The sequence below is a fragment of the Rhinolophus ferrumequinum genome, chromosome 18 (genome assembly GCF_004115265.2).
Source record: "Rhinolophus ferrumequinum isolate MPI-CBG mRhiFer1 chromosome 18, mRhiFer1_v1.p, whole genome shotgun sequence".
NCBI classification, from domain to species: Eukaryota; Metazoa; Chordata; class Mammalia; order Chiroptera; family Rhinolophidae; genus Rhinolophus; species Rhinolophus ferrumequinum.
In genome coordinates this window covers 62,309,452-62,333,372 of record NC_046301.1, presented here as the reverse complement: position 1 = coordinate 62,333,372, position 23,921 = coordinate 62,309,452, and the positions used below count along the sequence as shown (strand labels likewise).

The 23,921-nt window shown below is 56.8% G+C and overlaps 2 protein-coding genes across 4 annotated transcripts; both read right to left on the bottom strand.

The window, feature by feature from the left end:
- Positions 1 to 2,528: 2,528 nt before the first annotated feature.
- SHC2 (SHC adaptor protein 2) lies at positions 2,529 to 15,249 on the bottom strand. Of its 2 annotated transcripts, none has more exons than XM_033134519.1 (13): positions 14,776 to 15,249; positions 12,278 to 12,348; positions 11,848 to 11,908; positions 11,546 to 11,665; positions 11,122 to 11,175; positions 10,957 to 11,008; positions 10,740 to 10,866; positions 9,570 to 9,732; positions 8,907 to 8,964; positions 8,343 to 8,486; positions 6,731 to 7,110; positions 4,798 to 4,931; positions 2,529 to 3,167 (listed from the first exon to the last, which is right to left on the bottom strand). In XM_033134519.1, the coding sequence occupies exons 1-12, from the start codon at positions 15,247 to 15,249 to the stop codon at positions 4,803 to 4,805; spliced, it is 1,833 nt and encodes a 610-aa protein (XP_032990410.1). In that variant the 3' UTR covers positions 2,529 to 3,167; positions 4,798 to 4,802. The 2 variants fall into 2 exon arrangements, with proteins under 2 accessions (XP_032990410.1, XP_032990411.1); XM_033134520.1 differs by having other exon boundaries at positions 2,532 to 3,167; positions 6,731 to 7,041.
- A 2,180-nt stretch (positions 15,250 to 17,429) lies between these two features.
- ODF3L2 (outer dense fiber of sperm tails 3 like 2) lies at positions 17,430 to 22,893 on the bottom strand. 2 transcript variants are annotated; one of them, XM_033134739.1, is made up of 4 exons: positions 22,567 to 22,893; positions 21,595 to 21,702; positions 19,542 to 19,655; positions 17,430 to 18,374 (listed from the first exon to the last, which is right to left on the bottom strand). In XM_033134739.1, the coding sequence occupies exons 1-4, from the start codon at positions 22,691 to 22,693 to the stop codon at positions 17,890 to 17,892; spliced, it is 834 nt and encodes a 277-aa protein (XP_032990630.1). In that variant the 5' UTR covers positions 22,694 to 22,893; the 3' UTR covers positions 17,430 to 17,889. The 2 variants fall into 2 exon arrangements, with proteins under 2 accessions (XP_032990630.1, XP_032990631.1); XM_033134740.1 differs by lacking the exon at positions 21,595 to 21,702.
- Positions 22,894 to 23,921: the final 1,028 nt, after the last annotated feature.

Below are 23,921 nucleotides of genomic sequence, written 5' to 3'. Positions count from 1 at the left end.
GACTCTCTCCTGATCAGCAAAAGCTGCATCCTCTGCAGAGCCCTGTGGTTGACAGGTGTGGCAGCCCCCAGGAATTCTCCCAAACCTTGAGCTGCAGCCATCTTGGAACCAGAGATGGGGTGGCTGCAGACTCCAGGCCCAAGCAGGGGAGGGAGCCCAGGCAGTATCCACCAGCCCCTCCCGCCCTAAGCTGTGCCATCTTGTGCTAAATGGCCTGGTCCTCACCCACCCCCCAGGGACCTGCTGTACACGGGGAGTGGAAAGTGGCAGTTCTCGAGGAGGGGGCAGGAGGGTGGTGTTTCCCAGGAGCCAGGCCTGAGTCATAGCAGCCCCCTGCAGCATCCAGCAGCAGGGCTTGGAGGACCCACAGGGAAAGTGGCTCAAAGACAAAAGGCCTGGGATCCAGAGCTCCAAGCCTGAGGAGCCACCTTGTGCCCATGCAGCTCTGGGCTGAACAGTCTCCTCCCCTGGGAAATGGGAGGGAAGGCCGCCTGTCTGCAAACTCTCAGGAGGGAAACGGGCCCAACAAGGCACAGGCTAACCCACGGTGGGCGGTTCGGGGGTGGGCATCATCCCTGGTTTCCAGATAAGGAAACTGAGGCACAGGGGATGGCCCAATTCTGGGGGGGGGGGGCGCCCAGTTTAGGGAAAGGAAGCAACTGGTTTAAGGCTGCACAGCAAAATTTGAAGCCACATCTCTACTGCTTCCCACCCCGGGTCCCCTGACGGTTAGGCTGGGGCAGGGAGCATTTGCTGAATAACAGATGATAGAATGGGACAGGAGACAAGGTGGGGGACCCAGCTGTCACCGTGGGGGCACCCCAGACCTGGGAGCAGGACAGGGGAGGTGATGGGGTTCGAATCCAGGCTCTGCCACCTCCCAGTGGTGTGGCCTTAGGCAGCCATCTCACCCCTCTGAGCCTCCATCTCCTATCTGTGAAAGCAGAGAAAATCTGAGTCTGTGAAATTCTTGGCACAAGCCCAGCAGGAGTGCTACATGGAGACTTTGAAGGGAGGGTGCCCAGCCTTGGAAGACCCTGGGCAACGAATGAATGAATAGCATTTAGACCCCTCTCTGCCCTATAAATCTCTGGAATCTGACACTTCTTGACACTCCCTTGGCCAGCCCCGGGTGCACTCTCTCAGCCGCCCCCATTCTTATCCTGTCCCTAGTGCATATTTCCAACTTGGGAATCTTATTACCTTTGTGCTTAAAAGGTCCACACCGCTTTCCCTAGGTCACACCTAGCTTCGTTCCCACTCCACCCGCCCTCCGATTTCATCTCCAGCCACTGCCCATCCTCCTGCCACCAAATGTGCTGATCTCCACACATCACAGGGCCTTTGCACACGACGTCCCCTCCCACTCAGAACTCTATCCTACTCATCCTCCAGATCAGAGATCTCTAAGCCCCAGGACCCTTGCCTTTTCACAGTTGTCATTAGACACTTCGTGGTGATTTGCTGATTTCTGTCATTTGACTATTAACTTCGTAAGAACAGGTCTGTCTAGGTCAGTGTTGCATCCCCTGACCCACCAGCGGTCCTGTTAGATAAGAGAAGCTCAAGGCAGTCAATTAAAGGATATTAGGATGGGGGGTGTGAATTGATGGGCCGATGAATGAATGAATGAGTGAATGAATGAAAAATGAATGGACAGGCAGACAGGTAGGTTAATGACAGATGGATAGATGGATGAGTGGGTGAGTAGATGGACAGACTGGTGGCTCTCAGTCTCCATGTCTCTGAAATAAGAGACATGGCATCAGAGTCCCCTTCTGGCTCTGCCTTTGGATGGCTTCACCCCTAGTTATGGGAAGAGCAGAGTGACTTTTACTCCCATACCCTTGCTAGGCGCCCCAGGCATGGGAAAAGGCCTGCCGACTGGGGACAAAGCACAACCCCTCTCCAGCGATCTCGACCCTGGCAGGATGTGGGGCAGACTGGGGACCACTTTGGGAGAGCGGCCTCCATGTTTGTGGAAGGAGTTGAAGGAGGGTCCTGGGGAGAGTGGAGGTCTCTCTGAGAGGGAGAGTCCCAGAGTCCATGTGCAGGAAGGCCTGGAGGACAGAAGTGGGGCGCTAGAGTAGGAAGCCGGGCACGAGGGAGCAGCATAGGTGAGGGTGACGGAGGCAGGTCGAGAAAATGGGGAGGAGAGGAGTTGGGACCCCTCGGAAATGAGGCCAGAACTATAGGCAAGTTAGGAGCAATTTGGAGAGGACGACAAGGAGCTTTTTGAAGATGTCGGGGGTATCTCGAGAGAGGTTTGTAGCATTTGGGAGATCAACTAGGGTGTTTCCAGAGAGGAACTGGGTATGTTTAATAGGGGAGCTTGGGTGTACTTTATCTTTGGATAAAAACAAAGGTGTATGAGAGGTGTTTGGGATTCTGGGAAAGAGCAGACTGTCCCCCCACACCCTCCCCTGCAGCAGGGGCACTCCCACAGGTGACTCCCTCCTCTCCATCTCCAGCCCCAGGGAGGCCAAAGCCGATGCTGCCTGGCTGTTTCCCTGGCCAGCCCCCCAACCTAAGAGTGCCCTTTAGTGTGCAGTCATTCCCAGGTTTAATTACAACAGATTCCAAATGTCCAATCCAGGTCGACACCCGAAGGCTGCCCCCCACTTGGACATCAGCATATGTCCTGCCCTGAGGACCCAAAGCACCTCTGTTCTCCCTCCAAAAAACAATTGTGCACCAATTTTTCCGTTGGAAACATTGAAGCCAGCCAGGACAGGAGTCCATCTCCATGCCAGGGGCTTGGGAGCCCTCCTGAGCTGAGGTCCAGCCCAGAAAAGAGTCGGTGCCTCCGTCCCCACAGGGACCTCAGCCAGGGCTCTGAGAGAGAAGGCTCCTTTCTGATATTGTTTCATTAAAGGCAAGAAACGGTTCTGTCTTTGGTATATACACCTTCACTCCAGGTGAAGGGTGGAGGCAGGAGGGGCCTTAGAACGAGGGGCCTCGGACAAGGAAACCAACCAGAACAGGCCTGGATTACCCAGCGCAACCCAAGGCCTGCTAGAGAAGAGATTTGAGCCCCATGTGGAGGAAGGAGAGACAGCGGCGGTTCCGGCCTGACCAGGGTCCAGAGAAAGGCTGAGCCACCATTTAAGGCCACCACACCAGGGGTGTCTGGGAGCAGGGACAGGAGCCGAGACTAGAACCATCACCTGGGGGAGAAAGTGAAGGAGAGGTCAAAGGTCAGCTGAGACAGCAATCAGAGACCTGGGTTCATGTGTCAGGGCTCCAAACCTCAGTTACACTGCAGTAAAGTGACCCAGAGAGGGGCCTCACGCCCAGGGGCCCAGCTCCCCCTTGCTGTTCCAGTGTGACCTAGGGTAGTGTCTTAACTTCTCTGCTGTTTCTTCTACTGCAAAATGAGAATGCTAATAACAGCGCCTGTCTCAACCTCCTGGGAGTCAGTGAGACGCTGTGGGGAGGGGCTGAGCACAGTCCCTGGACACAGCAACGGCTGCATTAGCACCTATTATAGCTGCCATCAGCATTATTTCTTAAGTCACAAAACAACTCTGGGGACAAAAGGCAAGCAGGTCGTACCCTGGCATATGCAAACATACAGTCCCAGAGTGCTGCAGTTCACTTCAGGTGTTCCATAGGACCACCCCCAACCCCTGAATCCCTTCTCCAGACTGGAAACCCCATCTCTGCCAGCAGCCAGGCCTGTCTGGGGGCAGGGAGGAGGCCTGCGCTGAGTGGGGGAGGAGTCAGGAAGGAGACCGTTGTCATGGGGACAGGAGAGCAGCCTAACCTGGCCCAGAAGCTCCTCTCACACAGCCTTTGGGGAAATTCCACAGCCCCCTTCCCCTGCGGTCCCTCCCTCCCCGAGCCCAACCCCCAGTTCCTGTTGTCCCCAGATCCTGTCTCTCCCGCCACCACAAAAGCTGCTTATGAGACTCCACCCCCCACCCCCGCACCCCTAGTTCAGCCATGTCCTCTCCTGTCTGGACTGCTCCCCAACCCTGTTTCACCCCAGAGCCCCTCCTCTCTCACCAGAGAGGTCCTGGACATGTCTGTCGCTAACCCACTCAAAACCCTCCCATGGCTCCCCAATACCAAAAGTGAAAGGCCAACGGTGCAACTTCTCATCTCACCCACCCCACTTGACACAGCAGCCCAGCCAGACCCAGGTCATTCCCTCTTCCAGGGTAGCCAAATGCTGCCTCCCTCAAGAGATCTTTATTACCAATTAAACAGTTACCATAACAACTCAAGCATTCCACTCCCAAGGGTGATGAAAACTCACGACCACACAAAAACCTTCACACACATGTTCATAGTGGCATTCTTTGTAACAGCCAAAAAGTGGAAATAGCCTAGTGTCCATCAGCAGGTGATGGACACAAACAATGTGACCCATCCACACATGGAGTGTCACTTGGCCGTGAAAAGGAGGGAGGCGCTGACACTCGCCACAACGTGGATGGACCTGAACACACGGGGCTCATGAGAGAAGCCGGACACACAAGGCCACACAGTGTGTGATTCCACTTATGGGAAACGTCCAGAACAGGCGCGTCCACAGACAGGACGTGGGTTCGTGATGGTCAGGAGCTGGGGAGGGGGGTGGGGGTGACTGCAGACGGGGGTTTTTTTGGGGGTGATGGAATGTTCTGGAATTAGACAGGGAGATGCTGCACAACTCTGAGAATATACTGAAAACCACTGAGGTATCCACTGCAATGGGTGAATTGCATAGTATGTTCATTCCTTCTCAGTTTTTAAAAGGAGAGAAAGTGTGGCCACTGGGCAGCTGCCGGGCACCAGCGACTGACTACACACCTGGCTTAGGGCTCCCGCTTTACCACACTGCGCAGATGCAGCTCACTCTCGGCAGCCACGATGGGCTGCCCGTTCTGCAGGTGGTAGTCGATGAGGTGGCTGATGCTCTCAAACAGCACGTCCTTTGTCCGCACCTGTGGGGCCAGAGGCCTCGGCATCAGCACCTCCAGGGGCCTGTTGGGAAGCAAACTTGGCCAGCCCAGAGCTGCTGAATCGGGACTATGTTTGCACAAGCCGCCCACGTCCCGATGCACACTCAAGTCTGAGCACTATGGGGACTGAGACTCGTAGAGTTAGAACCAGGTATGGACACAGGCTCCAGAACAACCAGGATTCTGGGGTCACATTTCCTATAGCAGGTTGACTAGTGTCCCCCAAAACACGTGTCCACATCCTAACCCCTGGAACATATGAACAGGACCTTATTTGGAAAAAACGTCTTTGCAGATGTGATTGAGTGAAAGGTCTTGAGATGAGCTCATTCTGGATTACCCAGGTGTCCCCAAATCCAGTGGCTTGTGTCCTTAAAAGACAAAAACTTGGACACCGAGACACAGGGAGAATGCATGAGAAGACGGGGCAGTGACTGGAGTGATATGTCAACAAGCCAAGGAACACTAAGAACTACCAGCAACCATGAGAGGCTGGAAGAGACCTGAACAGGTTCTCCCTCACGGCCTCAGAGGGAACCAGCTCTGCCGACACCTTGATTTCAGACTTCCGGCTTCCAGAGCTGGGAGACAATAAATTCCTACTGTTTTAAGCCATCCAGTTTGTGGTCATTTTGTAGGGCAGCCCTAGAAAATAAATACACCCCTGGAATCTCAGAGATACAGATCTGGAAATCAGAATCACCAAATCCAAAAACCATCTGTATCTTCGAATGAGAAGATCTTAGCATCACTGCATGCTAGATCTGGGTGCAGCACAGAAAGACCCTCAGGTCCCCTGGCTGCTGGGCATTTCACAGGCAATGCTGGCCTCACTGGCACATATTACCTGGGGAGCAGGGTAAAAATGCACATTTCTGGGCCTGGCCACACAACCACCTTCCACCCAAGTGTGATCCATATAGAGACAGGAGCATATGCAGCCACCGAGGGCAGTTCTTAGGATTCAGCTAGATGGAGCTACAGCCCTTGGTAAACTCTAAGAAGGCTCTCAACACCCCTAAGCACCTGGGAAGTAACCTGTAGAACCCAAGGATGCTGGACAGTGATTCACAAACCCTACAATGCCTTGTAAATTGGAAGATGTTCTGTAAGCCCTAAAATGCTTTAGGAACTATAAAAGACCAAATCTCATTGGCTCAAAGCAACTGTAAAATGCATCACCATTTCATGTACCACAGGGGTGGGGAGGCAGGTTCAAATATGCAAATGATGGTTAAAAAAATAATCCAGACCTCAAAGATGTCAAAATGAGAGGGGAAAAAAGTGTGTATCAGAGGCTTGAAGCGTTCAGCAACCTGTAGACCTTGTAAATTGAAACATGCTTTCTGAACTCTAAAATACATTAGAAACTGAAGATACCGTATTTACCAAAGACACCACTATTTGTGGCATAACAGAATGCGAAAAAAAAGTGCATCTTACAATTGTTGAAATATAGTACTTTGTAAACCCTGAAAAGCCTTGAAATTGGAAAAGATTTTGTAACACCCAAAATGCTTTATAGACTGAGAAATACTTTGTAAACCCTAAAATAGTTTGTAATTCTTAAATTGGAAAATTCTAATGCTAAAGTACCTGGTAAACGGGAACAGAACAGAATCTGTAAACGTAAAGGGCTTTGTAATCTGGAAAGTACGTCATTAAATCTAAAGGGCCTTAAGAAGCTGCCCCTGTCATCCCCCAGCCCCGCCGGGCCCCATCTCCAAGCCAGGCCTCGCCCCCATCCCGGCCCCGCCCCACCCCACTCCACCCCACCTTACCACTCCCTCAGGATCCACAAGCAGCAGATGCTTAGGCTGCCCAGCATGCATGCCGGTGAGGACGTACTGCCCGGGGTTGGTGACACTGTCGCGCACGAGGAAGTCCCCGTCTGCTCGGAGGAGTTTCTCCGCAGCCCGACGGCTCATCTGGCCGTGGTACCAGGGCTCCTGCCGCAGTTGCTCCTCCGTGGGGGCGATGGGGGCCCGGCGGGTGGGGGGACTGGGCCACTGGTCCTCCAAGAGAAGGGGGGCTGTCGCCATGCCAGCCGCCACGGAGCACTCATGCAGCTTCAGGGCGTCCTCGAAGGGGCCTGCGGGTGAGGACCGGGGGCAGGAGGCAGGGGCAGGCAGCTGCCTCCTGCTGGGAAGGGGGGGCTTGGCTGGAAGGAAGGACCCACCCTTGGGAACTGGACAACACTGATTGAGCACCTACTGTGCATCAGGCCTGCACGAAGCACCACAATGCCTCGCTGTGCGCTGTGTGCAGCTGACTGTGCCGTGTGGGCACTGTGTGTGCTCAGTGTACTGAGTGCGCTGTGTGCTCAGTGTGCTGAGTGTGAGCTGTGTGCTCAGTGTGCTGAGTGTGCCCTGGGTGGCTGAGTGTGCGCTGTGTGCTGACTATGGTGTGTGCACTGTGTGTACCAGTGGGAGCCTGGCTGAAGCACCTTTCTCCACAGAGGCTGCTGGTCTACCAAGGGGCCAGCCTGCCTCACAGGGAGCTGATAACTCCTTTCCCAGGGGAGGGTCTCGGGGAGGTGCCAGGGCGGGGGGGGGGGGCCCACTCCTAGTCCAGTGTCCAGTGCACAGTAGGTGCTCAGTCCACACCTGTGCATGTCATTCTTGCAATGATAAGAAATCCAGTTGTCAGATGACAGGGGAACAGGGCTTTGCAAACTTTATGAAGGAAGACATATGCAGCTAGCTTGGGAGGTTCTCAAGGACCTCCAACTAGGGCAGTGTCCTGAAGGAGAAGGGCCATCCTGCCTGGACAGCACTTCCAAGTGCTGTGGAAGAGGGTGGAATGGATGTGGGAAGTAAGGAGGGCATTTTGGACACAAGCCTCCTCCATCAGACTGAGCCCTCTCTCAGGCCCTGAGAGAGGCAGGAATAGGCCCCAAAGTCCACTAGTCAGCTCTATCAAGATGTGGATTAGGCCACCACCATCAGACTGGGGGTCCCCCAGTAAGCACACAGTGCCTCTCCCATCAGACTGGGATTCCCATAAGAAGGGGCTGGGGCCTCCTCCCTCAGACCATGGAGTCACATGAAAAGGGAGTTTAAATTCCCTCTCAGACTGGGCAGACCCACAGAGAAGAGGGGCCTGAGCCTCCCCCATCATACTAGCCACTCCTTTAAGATAGGAACTAGGCTCCTCTTGTCAGACTGGGGACCCTCATGGAGAAGAAGATGGGTGACCCCCAAGAGACTGGGGCGTCCCACAGAGGAGGAGGCAGAGCCTCCCCTATCAGACTAGTGAGTCCCATAGGAAACACTTTCGCACCCCACCCTTAGCAACTTGGAAAATCCCCAGAAGAGGAGGCTGGGCTTCCCCCATCAGACCACAGGTGGCATGTGTACACCCTCCCCCGCAGGCTGGCTTGCCCCAACATACGCATGTCGAACAGGTCTTTCTTGGGGCTGTCCTCAGGTTGCAGGGGCTCCGGGGCGTCCAGACCCTGCGTATTGACGTACAGGTGGTCCTCGTAGTCTCGGGGCCCCCTGGCATCCGCCTGCACATAGCCGTCCCCAGGTGGGGCTGAGGGGGGCGGGAGGGGTGGTAGGGTCAGCTAGGGGAGCCAGGGGAGAGGCACCGGGGAGGCAGGGGTTAGGGCGGGACCCCACCTGGGAGCCCCACCCATACCTGTCTCCTCCAGGAAGGCAGAGTCCCCACGCATTTGAGCAGCACCATCAGGAGTGAAAAACCCATAAATGCCCAAGCAGGGGTAGTGGGGCAGGGGACATCCGTCCCCAGGGAGGAAGGTGGCCCAGTGCGCCAGACCTTCCCAGTTTCAAAAGAAGCCAGAAATCTCGATGAAAAGAAACTGATGATGTCAAATCTCATAAGAGCTTGGGGAGTGAAAGTGAAATGATGCAGAGGAGAGACTGAGGGGGACCCAGGCATCCAGTCAGGGAGGGGCTGGAGCACCCCCATACCCCCAGAGCATCCTACCCTCACCTGAGAGGCCCAGCTCCCACTGCAGGCCACGGGCGTCTCTTCGAGCAGGAGATGCACCCTGAAAAAGAGCGCGGGGTCCTCTTGCAATGCACAAGCCAGTCTTCGCAGCCAAGTACACCCAGCGTCCCCACCCAGCCCACCTAAGTCCCTGGGGACATAAGTCGGATGTGAGGCGAGGCTCACACCCTCTAACCCTTCCCCCTCCAACTGCCAGCTGCCCACCACGGCCAGCTTTGTGCCCACCTCCCACCCCTGCTACAGCCTCAGAGGCCCTCTCCACTTGGGAAAGCAGCCTGTACCCTCCTGGTGCCCTGTACATGCTACTCTCGCCATCTGCATTCTCTTCGTGGGCAACTCCTATTCACCCACCAGAGCCCAGCCCAAACACTGCTTCCTCCTGACCACAAAGCCAGTCTCCCTGTTTTACCTTCCTTGGGAGCCCTGTCACAGCCCTGATTAAATCACTGTGATCATTTACTCAACATCTGAAGTGTGAGAACAGGGCCTAGCATATCTGTGCAGTTTGTGAAGGGAGGGTTGTGGGAGCAAAAAACCATCTGCGATGAAGGAAGAGCAGAAGGAAAAGCTAGGGGCAAGGCCCAGGGAGTCAGCATCTGGGGATGGCCCTGCCAGCCCCTCCCCCACGAGTCCCCAGAGGCTGACCTGGCTGAGGGTTCCGAAGGCCCCGAGGGCACAGGGTTGTGTCAGGGTGAGCCTGGAGTCCACCAGCCCGCCCAGGGGCGGCTCCTTTCCTGGGACACTGTTGTAGTAATTGTGTTCTGTGTCCTCCTCGTCTCCCCAGGGCGGCTCCTCCAGCCCAGTCAGCCTGGGGGCAGACAGCAAGTGTGAGCACAGGCAGGGGCCCCAGCACACAGGGCAGAAGGAACAGAAGTGTCTGAGGGATGCCAAGATCTTGGGGCTTGAGCTTTTTACAGTGGATGGGACAAGCCAGACCCCAGCTCCAATCAGCTGAGCCTTCACCCAGGAAATGTTTGCTGGGGGCTGTCTTTCTCATTCCCAGTCTATGATAGGACACCGCATGGCTATAGCAGGTGCTCAGGAGAGCTGGTCTCCACTGCTGCCCTTTGCACCTGCCTCTGACCTCAGGCTGGCACCCAGGAACAGGTCAGAGGGAACACCCTGAGTGTTTAATAAAAGGCCCTCACCATCTGGCCCTATTGTCACACCTGTAGAAATTTATCCCCAGGTGCCCAGCCAGACAGATGAAACCCAGCGTGCACGTGTGAGGGACAAGTGAGCAGGTGACAAAAGCAAAAAAGGCCACCTCACCCCCAGGGAAGGGTCGGGGGAGGAGGGCTGCATGAATTCACATGTAGACTTCCTCTTCGGTGTCTGCTTGTTTGAATTTCTAACGATTAATAGATATTTAAGTAGCTGAGAGCAGGGACCAGCCCAGGAGCCAAGAGTGATCTGCACACTTTCAAGCAATAAAACATTTAAATGGTTACGAAGATATCCAAAGGACAGTAGTTGGCGACATAAGAAAGTTATTGAAATTCAGATTTGCACATCTATAAACACAGTTTTCTTGGCTTGCAGCCTGTTCACCGCTTCAGAACCCTCCGCAACTGCTTACACAGACCACAGCCTGTGCGTCTGGCGGCCACAACACAGAAAATGTAGACTGTCTGGCCCTTTGCAGAAGCGTGGACCGCCCCGATGACGATGACCGTAATGCGGACGATGCTGACTGGCTCCTGAAGCCTTATGGCAGCCCCAGAAGTGGGGGCTGTTTTTATCTGGGTTTTACAGATGAGGGAGCACGGGGGACAAAGTGGACACACTCCCAGGTGGAGGACGAAGGGCTGGTACCTTTCTGGGGGGACAACCACCTTGGGGGGGCTGTGCAGGTACTGTTTGAAGCGCAGCTCGAAGGCTTGGCCCACGGTGCTGATGACGCTCTGGGCGAGGCCCTCACAACACTCCAGGATGTGGCAGGCTGGGGGCCGTTTGTGACACAGCATCAGCGTGGCCTCTGCGGCTAAAACACTACACAGCACCCCCTCCCACCCGGCCCACTGGGCCTCACCTCTCTGGTTGATGGGGTCCTTAGCAACATAGGCCACGTAATCTGTCATGTCCTGGGGAGAGAGGGGATGGGTGGGAGGAGCCCCTGGGCCAGGATTCCTGGCCGCCCGCCCCAGCAATGCAGGAGACAGAGGGGGCGATGTCTACCCGCCCAACCCCTTCTTACCGTGTCGCCACCCGAAGCGAAGGAGATGGACTGCATGTGGTGGTTGGCGATGATCTGCCAGAGACACGTGGTCACCGGCCGCCCGGGCCAGGGGCCAGGGGCCAGGGCTCCAGGAGGGGCACGCAAGCGCTGGGGTGCGCAGATGCACAGACACGCAGACACATGCAGACACGCAGATGCACGCACATACACACTCCGTGCCAGGAGCACCCCCACCCCATCGTGACAACTGTGGGGCGCTGTGACGGCAGTGGCTGCGTCCCCCCTTGGCCCCTAGATCAGGCTGGGGCCTCAGCTAGTTTCCGGATAAACAGGTCACACACACCCCTGCACCCGCCACACCTCTGGGCTTCACTTGTGTGAGTCCACAGAGCCTGCCCTGCGTGGGGCTGTGGGGGCTGCAAATAGAGCAGGCGGCGCTCACCTGGCGCGTGGCAGGCACCGAGAGGTTGAGGCCATCAGTGGAGATGCTGATGGAGATGCTCATGCCCGCGAAGCGCAGGTTGCTTTTGCCCAGGATGGAGGCCAGCGCTTTGTTGGGGGCCTGGGGGCAGCACAAGGCACAGGGTGGGGGGAGTGGGCCCTGGAAGGGGGGACTGCAGGGTGGGGGTGTGGGGGCCGCATTGGGGGCGTGGGGGCTGGAGAGAGCCCTGCCCCCCCGCAGAGTGGCTGGAGCTGGGCACGGTCAGAGGGTGACCATGGCTTCCCCACCAGCCCCTCACCTACCTTCTTCTTCCAGGAGCCACGGATGCCCGGCACAGCCTCATGGAGCCGGTTGATGGCTTCCCTGTGGAGGGAGGGGCTGAGAGCTTGGAGGGGAGGGGTCTAAGGAGGGCCAAGAGCTCAGAGAAGGGTGGGGGTCCGAGGGCGATGGGCTGAGAAAGGGGTTCAGTAGACTCTGAGACGGGGAGGGGCTCCGAGGAGGGAGGGGGCCAGAGGGGCAGGGACGCTAGGGTGCTTGGGGAGAGGAGGGAACCAGAGGCATAGAAGGGGGGTTCCTGGGCATCTGGCAGATACCCCCTCAGTGCTTTCTCTCCTGCTCTTTCTGTGGCCAGCGCATGCCTGGGCCACAGCTCCAATCGAAGGCATGGGTGTTTGATTCAGTGGGGCCAGCACAGCCCCTGAACCTGGTCCCGGACCCCTTCCCACAGCTCACCTGGTGACCTGGGTACGAGTGTTGAAGTCCAGGGAGCGCATGGAGCGCAGGACCTCGATGCAGCCCATGTACTGGGGAAGAGAGACAAGTGAGCAAACGACCCAGCAGGGCTGACAAGGGCTCCTCACGCGCCTGCTGCACTCAGGGCTCCAAGCCCTTCCCACCGTCCCTGAGTGTCCAGCTGATAGCCACAGGGACTTTGGACCCACCCACCCCTACCATTCCCACCCCCATCTATTTTCAGGCTGCTTCCTCTCCATGTCCAGTCTCAGTGTCATTGCCTCAGAGTGTCTTCCCTGACTATGTAACTTGTTCTCAATTCCTCCAGGCTCAACCGTGACTGTTCATTTAACCGTATCACTAGGACATAAGTCCAGGAGGACTGGGATGGTGGTCATCTTGCTCACTGCTGCTTCCCAGAGCCCAGCACAGGGCCTGCAAGCAGATGAGATGGAGACCAAGGCGTTGAACATCTTTGACCCCTTACAGGAAAAGTGTGTGAACTCCTGCTTCGACCGCCATTTCCATGGAAAGGTAATTCAGAATCTCCAGGAGATGGTGCTGAGGGGCAAAGGAGGTGGGAATAGCCAACGGAGTTCCTGGAGTGAGGACCAGATGATGGCCATAACCATCCTTCCAATGCCTATGCTGCTGGGAGGGTACTGGTTCAGGTGGAGGGCCACATGGCCGCACTGGTCATATGACGCCATCCATGTGAAACGTCCAAGACAGGCACATCCAGAGACAGGAGTGGGTTTGCAGTTGCTAGGGGTTGGGGGTGACTTCCTATCGGGGTGATGGAACATTCTGGAACTAGACAGTGGTGATGGTTGCACAACCTTGTGAATGTACCAAATGCTACTGAATTGTCCATTTTAGAATGGTTAGTGGTTAAATTTGTTATGTGAACTTTACCTCAACTTTTAAGGTAAACCATGGTGATGGAAGCGGGGTAGTGGGAACGCTGCAGGTGGTGTCGGCCAGGAGGGGACTGGGTACACTGTCCAGCTCAGTCTGGGTGCCCTGCACCTGAGACTTGCTTACACTAAAGTAGTATATTTATGTTATCCTTAAATTTTAAAAGTCTGACCAAGAAAAAAAGTACGTCCCACAGATACTTATTAACTATTAAGAAAACAAGTGGTACCTTTACCAGAGAGAAATGTCACCTTAACCAAGAGTGTTAGTTTTCTGGGGCCATTGTAATAAAGCACCACAAACTGGGCAGCTTAAAACAGGAATGTATTCTCTCTCAGTTCTGGAGGCCAGATGTCCAAAATAGAAGTGTTAGGGGGCCCTGCTCCAGCTGAAGGCTCCAGGGACGGTCCTTTCTCGTCTCCTCCAGCTTCTGGTGGTGATGGCCGGCAATCCTTGGCTTGCAGACACATCACTCCACTCTGCTTCCATCTTTCCCCTGTGTGTCTTGGTCCACATTTTCCTCTTTTCGTCAGAACACCCGTCATTACATTAGGGTCACCCCACTACAGGATGACCTGATTTTAACTTGATTAAGTCTACAAAGACCCTATTACCAAATAAGGCCACGTTCGCAGGTTCGAAGGACATGAATTTGTGGGGGACACTACTCAACCCAGTACCTGGGGAGTGGGACTGTGGTAAAGACAGCAACCACATGCAAACACATCAATGTCCAGGGTGCTGGTCCCGAAAAGCAAGATGAGATGTGAATCCCACCAAATGCTCAAACACACTCTGGAATCCCAGATACTGTTTGTAGATGTAACGATGGAACTGTGGGCGTGCAGGACAGCTAGCTGGGGAGACGCGTGTGAAAGCATTTAATGGCCTTGGTACTGGTTCGTCACAACTATACCCAGGGACAGACACACTGTGCAGAGAGCGTGAGGACAACAGCCGTAGGTGTGGGTGCACAGGAGATCCATTCGTCCAGGTTTTTCGTTTGGTTTGAAAGGTTCATAATAAAAAACCGGGTAAATAACAACCCGTTCCTTTACACCACATTCAAAGTCCCTGAGTCTCACATCTCGAATTCTGAGGTCTGGCTGGACACCGCCCCTTTGCAGATACCCCTCCCCAGCGCCCCCCATAGGCCAAGGTCTCCGCAGGTTCCGATTCTGTCGTCTGCGAAGGAGCTTTTTAATGGGGGTGTGGGTAGCAGGATAGGATGCCCCCAATGACGTCCCCAACGCCCAGACTCCCGCCTAACAGGATTTGGGGGAGGACGTTTAACCTGCGCATGCGTGTCCCCCTACCCACCTGCGTCCATCTCCCCGCCCCTCCCCACGTGACGCCGTGGGAACTTCGACCCCAGCGCCACCCGGCTGGGGGCTCCCAGCAGAGTGAGAGCTGGAGGTGGGGGTCCCGGGTGGTGGGGAGAGGAGGAAGGGTAGAGAGGAGACAACTGGCTCTCAGGATCTGGGGTGTCCTAGAGAAAGAGGTCTAGGAGGGGAACCCCAGTCGCCAGGTCTGGGGTCCGTGGAGGATGGGATCCCAGCTGTCCCGGCCGGCGCACTCACCCGAACGATGTAGGAGACCCCAGGACCCAGGACCCTGGCGTCTGGGTGTAGCCAGCCGTGCGCCGGCTTGTGGATGAAGCTGCCTTTGCGGATCCACTCGTCGGCGGCGGCGTCTGGGGGCCCGACCGTCCCCCGCGCGCCCCGCGGCCCCCGCGTCCCGGCGGTCCGGCAGCGGCTGAGCGCCGGCAGGGGGCAGGGCGCGGCGCAGCGCGGCTCGCAGGCGTTCAGAACCGCGGCCGCCAGTGCCGGGACGCTAGCCGAGCCGGCCGACTCCGGCTGGGGGTCAGTGCCCCCCGCGACCCCCGCATCTCCCGCCGCCCGCGCCGCCGCCGGGCCGCGGCCCAGGAAGCCGGCCGGAGCCGCGAACTTCCACTGCGGCATGCGCGGCAGCAGCGCGCAGAAGGTGGTGGGCGCCTCGGGCTCCGGGGGCGCAGGAGGCCCGGGGGACGCGCGTCCGCCGGGACCCTGCGTCATGGCCGCAGCCGCCGGACCCAGCCCGACCCGGCGCTGCGCCTGGCGCGGAGGAGGCCCTCTCGCTCCCTCCCGCTCCCTCCCCGCCTCGGGCCCGGTGATGTCATCCACCCGGCCCAGCGCGCAGCCGCGGGGGGCTGCGCCCCTGGGACCCCGGCCCTTGGCGTCCCGGCGCCTGGCGGGGCGGCTGGGGAAACTGAGGTCCGCCGAGAGCACGGCGCTGACTCAGATCTGGCAGCCAGAGAGGGAGCGATGTTTCCAACCCAGGGCCCGGGCAGGGACCCCCTACTTCGCCCGACTTAGAAATCACCTTTCCTCCCTTTTTTGACTGATGAGTAAACAAGGCCTGGAACGGGTACGGAGGCGCGGTCAGAGAACAGCCCCAAACCAAAGGCTTAGTCCTCTCCATTCCCACTGTTCCAGCCGGAAGTTACTTGAAAATCAGGCCCTGCTTTATTCCCTAATGGGGAGACTGAGACCCAGAGAGAGAAAGAGGAGTGTCTGAGGGCACACAGAGGAGACTTGGACCTAGGCGTGCCGGGGTGGCCTGGCTGGGTGGGGGGCGGGCTCAGAGCAAAGCTAAGTGTCTCCTCTGCTGCCTTTTCCTGGGCCTCAGTTTCCTAGGCTGTAAACCAGGGGCGCCGGCTGGAGTGTGGGCTCATCCTCCATTTCTACGGAGGGCAGTCCAGCAACAACCCAACTGAGCCCTTGGGCTTGAGCCTCCCAGGCCTGCTGGCCCTTTCCGCCCCCGCCTCTTCGTCCCTACGCAGGCCTCAAGGGTTGATTCCTTCTGCACCGGGGAACTGGGTGTTACAGTCACCCCAACACCCAGCCTCCCGGGCTCAGCCTCGGCCGATTCCTCCTCCTCCCCCTCCCCCGGCCCCGCCCCAGGCTAGGGCTGACTGCTGGGAAACAAAGGGAGGGGGCTGAGGCGCGCCGGCAGGTGGGGAAGGAGGGGCGAGGCCGCCTGGAGCCAAATCAATACAACCCAGAGATGAGATCACAACCCGGCGGTCGCCTGCGGGGCCCGGGAGGAGGAGACGATGGGGGAGGCGCGTGCGGCCGCAATTGGCCCACAACGGGGTCGAGGGGTGAAGGTCGGTGATGCCACACGCCTGTGACTATCACGCTGTGGTAGCTATTGTGCGTCTGTGGGGTCTGGGGTGAGTGGGTGTAAAGGGCGTGGCCTTTGGGTCTGTGTGAGATCCCCCATCTGGACTTGTGTGTGCTGTGTGTGGTCTACCTACTAGTGTGGACTGTGTGAGGGTCGGGTTGTGTGTATCTTGTGTGCAGATGTGAACATGTGTGTGCGTGTGAGGAGAGGGTCTGAGTTCCTCCCAGGTGTGTGTTTAGGGGGTCCATGTGCATTTTGAAGTGCGTATGTAGGGGTCTTGGTGTGTGTCCACCTACTGGGGTGAAGGGATGTATGGTCGGTCAACTGTGGCATCCCCAGGCTGAGAAGACCTACAGTCAGGAGAGCTAGTATCCACCTAGGCCCTCTGCATCCTGCCTTCCGTTCTCCCCTTGGGCCCGCGCCCTCCAGGGAAGAACAATGGCAGTCTGTCCCTGCCAAACTCCTGGGCTAGGGCCTTTCTGGATTGGGGTTTTTAAGGCTGGGCCCAGGTGTTATCATACAGAGGGCTCAGTTTCATGACACCATCCATGTGTTTCCTTCCTGTTCCTAGGAAAGAATGGCAGGAACAGAGCCCTTGGGCAGGATTCAAACCCTGGCATCAGACAAACACTGGTTCATATTGTACCCTCAGACTAGTGTCCAATCCCTCCAAAGCCCAATTTCCTCTTGGTAAATATCACCTGCGTGCAGATTTGTTTTGAAGCTTAAGTGATCTTTGTCAATATTTGGAACATTGTAGAGTACCTACTGATGAATATTAGAATACATCAAACTCATATACATCCTTCAAAACCCAACTTCCAATGTCCTTTCTTCCAAGAAGCCTACCTGGCTCCCCCCTCAAAACCCCACTCAAAACCCCAAATCCCTCCTCTGGTCCCAGCCAGACCCCCAGGGGCTGCAGAGTCAGGGGTCTGGATGTTGAGAGCAGTGTTTCAGATCTCCTTCCTGTGATGTAAACAGACCATGGGTTAAATGAACACACGTGTGTGATGCTGACAGCGCTTGGTGCCACAGAGATTTATTGGCAAGCAGCTAGAGGGTGGGATGGAAAGGGGAGCTGTGCTTCCATGAGAAGCAGGGAAGAGCCCAAGTTTGGCAGAAACCTGAGCTGTGTCAGGGACCCAGGCCTTAGCGGACGGACACTGAGTTCTAGGACACAGGAAGCTCCGTCTCCAGCCAGCCAGTGGGGAGGGCCAGGGGTGTCTCTTTCTCTGCCTGGCCTGGCTTGGCCTGGCATGACCGGGAGAGAAGAAACTGGGGCGCCCTGCACAGTGCCACGGGGTCACAGCCCCCAGGGACTGGAGGAAGCAGGTGGCCTAGAAGGACCTCGAATAGTTCAGAAAAGGGGAAGGAAGGAGGTACCTCCCCCTCCCCTGGCTTCTCCAGGGCCCCCCCCCACCCTGCCTCCTGCCAAAGCCAGGCCCAGTAGGGGCCTGCCCACACCCCACTTCTCTGGTAGGAAAACTGAGGCTCAGCCCAGGCTGGCATCCTGTCCCCGAGAAGCATCAGGGTGTGGTGTCTGCAGCCATGGTGGCTGCCCGTTTGGAGTGTCGGATGCCCATAGTGAACGCCGGGGCCCTGGCTTTGTTCACGGTGACCTGCTCAGGGCTGTGGGTGCCAGGGCCAGGTGTCTCGTCCGGGGGGCGTGGGGCACGGGGCCGTCCCAGCATGGTGAAGGCAGGCCGGCGCTGACGGTAAGCGTTGGGGTCTGGGCTATCATATTGGCCCGGGCCTGGTATTTCAGCGGGGTCCTGTGGGGGGCGGGCAGGGGTTGTGCGGCCCACCACCGTGTAGCTAGGGCTACTGGGCTTGATGAAGATCTGGGCACCCCAGAGAGAGGGCAGGGTGTAGGCATTGGGGGCAGGGGCTGAGGTGTCCAGGGGCTGAGGACGCAGGCGGGAACCCAGGGTAAAAGCTGGGGCAGTCCGCTGACGCAAAGGGGCCACCTTCTCTGGGCTGTAGGCCCCCGGGCCTGGCGTCACTTCCAGACCTGTGAGGATGGGGCAGAAGCATTGGCAATAGACAGAGTCCTCACCTGCTCAAAGACCTTGCTTGCATGCCCCTCCCCACCTTGTCCACAAGCATCCTGGAGCTCACAGGACTTCTGAAGAAACCCCAAGGTATTTCTCCTCCTCCCTCACTCCACACACACTCTGTTCTCTTTCAAGCCTCCAGGCCTTTGCCCAAGCTCAACTCTGTGCCAGGCAAGCCTTCCATTTCACATTCCCACCTCCTGGGAGCTTCTTCTCATCCTTCCATCAGCCCCAGAGTCTCCTCCTTCCTGCTGCCTTCCCCAGGCCCTCCTTCTAGGCAGAGCCCTCACAACCCTTCAGGGAGAGCCCCCTGCCTGGGTCTTCCCCTCTTTCCAGACATAGTCACACTGAAGTGGGATGGTCCCCATCTGAGTCTGACTCCATCGCCATTCTGGGGTCTTATAAAAAGCAAGGACATGTCACATCTACTTCGACTCCCAGCAGTGGCCTAATACGTGTTTGAGAGGATGAGTGAGTAGAAGGATAGGTGGTGGGTGAGCGGTTGGATGAGGAGTGAATGAATAGATAGATCCATGGATGGGTGGATTAATGGATGGAAGACTGGATGAATGGGTGAATGGACAGACGGGTGGACAGATGGACGGGTGGAGGATGAGTGGAAGGACGGATGGATGGAGAGATGACAGATGGAGGGGTGGGTGGTGGATGATTGATGGGTCGATGAGCGGATGAGCGGATGAATCGGGATGATGAATAGACTGGGTGATAAGCGAAAAGATGAAAGGGTGAGTGGATGGGAGCCTGGAATTGGGTGATTAAATGAGGCACTTTAGGTGAAAGTAAGCTGTTTGCAGCCTGCGAAGGGGATTTCCATGTTTGCCACAGTGCCCACTGCACCCTGTTTCCTGATGCTGAGGATGAGCCCCGCTGCCCTCGTGGCACCACCTGTGCACAGTGGCACCGTCACCGTCACCCTTCATTGCTTCACTCAGGTTTTCTCAGGCCCCCTGCCCCTCCGCTAACATCTTGGGCTTTGTCATTCCAAAGACACTGAAGTTCTAAGAATTTGAGGAATGGAAGGAAAGGAGAGGACAGTGGCAAGAGAGTCGCCAAGACCCTGAAAGGGCAGGGTCCTCACGGGGCTGCACATATCAGACACTCACCCCGAGACTTGCCCCGGCCCTGCATGGAGTAGGCAGGGGTACAGCTTCGGCCGAACCGGGTGACTTTCGGGTCCAGGAAGTAGATGGGCCCGGGGCTGGTGTCCTGCGGAGATGCTGAGGAGAGGAGCCCAGGTCCACAGGGCACCTCTGACGGCCCCGCTTAGTGCCCCTGCTTCGCCCTGTCTCCTCCACCCTCCACTTGCCCCCAGCCCCATCTTGGAGAGTTGGGACCTCGGCCGCCTGAGCTCTGACTGCCCTGACCAGGCCTGAGTTTGACTTGGTCTTGACCAGTGTTTCTGTGCCCTAGTGATCCAAGCTGTCCCACCCCTCAACCTCTCCTCTGCCACAAGCTAGGGAACTGGCTCTAGAGAACCAGCTCGTAGGTTGGTTAGAATTGTACATAAAGTGAGAATAACTAGGCTCCGACTAAGGGTCCTAGAAGGGTCCTTTTAGTGCCTGGGCTGGTTGGCATGTGACAAGCTTAAGGGAGGGCTCTAAGTTGGACGTGTAAATCCCAGCCGTGGCTCTGTGAGCTGTATCCTTGAGCCTGTCTAAGCCTCCTTTTCCTCAGTAATTGGATGAGAACATTGAAAAGTGAGGCCATCCATGAATGAATGGGGTGCCTGGCACAGAGAACTTGGGACTGATGACTATGATTGCCATTACTACTTTTTAAAAGTACATTCAGGTATAAATGTATAGGAGGTAGGACAAGTATTATTTGGTGTACATGTGAACGTGTACGTGCACGTGCCTGAGATCAGGCACACACGTGATGAAGCATGTTCATGACAAATGAGCACATCCCAACTTGTCCCATTTCCCACCTCTAGGCCTTTACCTATGCTGTACGCTCTGCCTGGAGTTCCCTTCTTTTGAGGGCTCCACTGAACACCTACTCATCCTACAGAGGCCAGGTCCCACGCCTCCGCCTCCAAGAAATCCCCGAGCATTCAACAAAGTCTACACACTCCACCACCACCACCCCACTGCTGACTCCCCAGGCGTGTCCTATGACTAGGACTAAAACTGGGAAGCCAGGTTGCTCTGGCCACAGGCTAAGTTCTTAACCTTCCTGGTGACAGATGTGACTTGATTCCCTCACTTGCCTTCTGGAGCCCCTTGCTGCTTCCTGAATTCTGTTTCAGTTTGATTTGGGATCTTTGCTGATTCTGAAAGAGCCACTGCCAGCTGCCCCGTCCTAACAAGCCTCCACCCACGTGAATCAACTCCCCACGTGGGACCCCTTCTGGACCCTGACCCTGGCCCACTTGGGACCTCAGAGCAGCTCTAGAAAATGGGGTGATGGGATTTGTGGGCATCCATATGAAGGGTATAGGCACTGACAAAGTGGACAGCTGACTGTGGCCGGGGGCCACCCGCAGCCCTGCACTTGGTGTTCACTCTCACCCTGTCGTCACTCAGTCCTGGCCAGGAAGAAACTGGATGCCACAGAGATGAGGCCCGCGTGCCCACAGCCTGCTGTCCTGCCACCCCTGCTTGTCCAAACATCAAAGAACTTTCACTCTGCCCTCACCACATGCTGTCAGGTGAGCAGGGCCTGCAGAGCCCCAGGCTTGCTGATGGAGAAACTGAGGCTGGCACTCACATTCCAAGCCCACTTTTCTGAGGACTGACCAGATATTCAGCATTGTTGCTACTTTTAAGGCATTTAATGAATGTTTCCAGGCATTGTATACAATCCTGACAACTGTGCAAGGAATGTATTGTCACTGTTTACAGAGAAGGAAACTGAAGCACAGAACAGTCAAGCAGCAAGAAATGTGCAAAGTGCTAAAGGCAAATGCAGGTCAGGTCCAACCAGCCACCTACTCCTCCCCCGATTCTCTTCCTCAATAAGGAAACAGAACCAAAGAGACATAGTGGCTTCCTGAGGTCACACAGCAAGCCAGGGGTCGAGTGTCCCTGACTCATTCAATGGGGCCTCGGTCTATCTGGTGAGGAAATGCCCCCTGGGGGAGGCTGGCAGCTCAGAAGGACTCCCAGAACCTCCTCTCCCCACACCCCACTCCCGCCTGCGGGCTGGGCTTACCCTCGCTGGGCCTCCGGAGCAGTGAGTAGGCAGGACTGGCCACCCTGGTGCAGTCGTGGTTGATGTAGCCGACAGTGGATGGCAGGACGTACAAGCCCGGACCAGAGCCTGTGACCAAAGCCCTCAGATCATGGCCTAGGGCTAGGTGCCCTGGACCATGGGGAGGAGCCCAGAGCCCAGCCCCTGAGGCCCTCCTCAGGCTCCCAGCACAGTCCATGGCAGGGGTGGGGGACAGGAGCTACTTCCCACAAACAGGCATTATGAGTCGGACACGAATCACAGGAAGCGGCTGCAGGGCCAGCAGCCGCCTCCTGCCTTGGGGCACACGGGCCTAGACACAGAGATACACTGTCACAGGTGGGGAACTGAGGCCCAGACACAGAGACACGTTGTCACAGGTGGGGAAACAGGCCCAGACAGAGATACACTGTCACAGGTAGGGAAACTGAGGCCCAGACACAGACACAGATATATTGCCACAGGTGAGAAAACAGGCCCAGGCGGAGATACACTGTCATAGGTGCAATGTTTGGTGGTCTCTGCAAGAATGCCAGTGCCACAAGAGCCAGGAAATCCAGCCATGGAGCCCGACTCCAGATGTTTCATAACAGACCAGGAAACTGAGGTGCGGGCCAGGGCGCTAACCATGATCCCACGGTTAACGTCAGAGTGGAATATCCAGCTCACTGATCACTACACCATAACTTCTCCCTCGTAGTTTGCCTGGTGTCTGTCTTGCCAGGCCCTTGGCTGTTTTGCCCACTGCTGTCCCCTCAGCACCGAGCAGGGTGCCTGGCCCACAAAGTGCCTAGTTCTTGTTGGGTGGAGATATGTGCAGGGCCCATGGAAACGCTACATCCACACCTGTCCTACTAGACAGGAAGCTGAGGTTTGGGGGCATGCAGGGAGTCCTCGGAGGCTCGCAGAAAGGGTCCCACCACCTGGCCCCCCTCCTCCATGGCCTGTGTGTACCGTTCTCCAAGGTGGCCATCCCGCAAGTCTTCCTCAGGCCGGTCTCCGGAATCTGGCACTCTGTGGCCCGCCGGCCCAGGGGTGATGAGGTCAGCTGTGGAGCAGGGTCGCAGCTGAGGGTCCCCATGGTGATCAGGGGAGGGGCCACAGGGAGCACAGGTTCTGGCAGCACCCACAGCTGGTGCTGTCTCCTCGGCTGCAGCGGCTCTGGGCCGCAGGTCTCGGCAATGTCCCCAGTCCTCGAGGCTTCTGCCGGTGTTGGCAGAGCCCGGGCCTCGCCACACCCTCCCAGGGACCGCACAGACAGCCCCTTGTCCCTCAGCAGGGAGTCTTGGGGCCTTGGCCCAAGCAGGCTGGTCGGTGGATGCTGGCCTGGAAGTGGGGCCGGGATCGAGTGTCGGCCAGATGGCAGGACGGTCCAGGAAAGAATCTGGTGTCAGCAGAGCAGGTCCCCTGGGAGCCGGCTGAGCTGGGCAGCTAGGGCCAGTGCAGGCCCCAGGGAGCTGGAGCCACAAACATGACACCCACAGCCTTATAGCAGGAGGGACTGGTGAGGTCATGGGCAGTGTGGCCCCATTTCTACAGCTTGGGAAACTGAGGTGCAGCTCAAAGTCATACAGCAAGTTGGCCACTCTGGGCCAAGAAGGCAGACTCCTTCCTTCCTTCCTTCCTTCCTTCCTTCCTTCCTTCCTTCCTTCCTTCCTTCCTTCCTTCCTCCCTCCCTCCTTCCCTCCCCATCTCTCTCTCTCTCTCTCTCTCTCTCTCTCTCTCTCTCTTTCTCTCTCTCTCTCTCTCTCTCTCTCTCTCTCTCTCTCTCTCTCTTTCTTTCTTGCCTCCCTTCCCTTTCTTCCCTTTCCTGCCTTCTTTCTCTTCCTTCCTTCCTTCCATAAGAATTTATTAAGTACTGACTGTGTACTAGGTTCTGTTTGGGTTGGTGGGGACACAACAGGACACACAGACAAGGACCTGATGTTCTTGGGAAGGGACAGAAAAGAAACAATAGCTTGATACATGAGTGCAGTATATTAGGAAGGTGTTAAATGTGCTATAAAATGCAGAGCAGGGTTGGGAGCAGAGCGCAGCCGGCCAAGTATTAGTTCGGGTGGGATGAGGGCTCACTGCCTTGAGAAGGTAAGACAAGAGGGCAAGGCAATGGCCGAGCAAAGGCTCCAGATCAGGAGCAAGGACACCGAGGAGCCGGTATGGTCCTCCAGCCACTGCCTCCCAGAAGCCAACAAGGATTTACTCCAGCCCAGCCTAGAGTTCAGGTCCCTGTCTGCTCAGGTGGCTACCGCTGTGTCTAGCTCCAAGATGGGGCTCAGGGAAACTTAGCTGAATGGAATTCAAATCCCTGT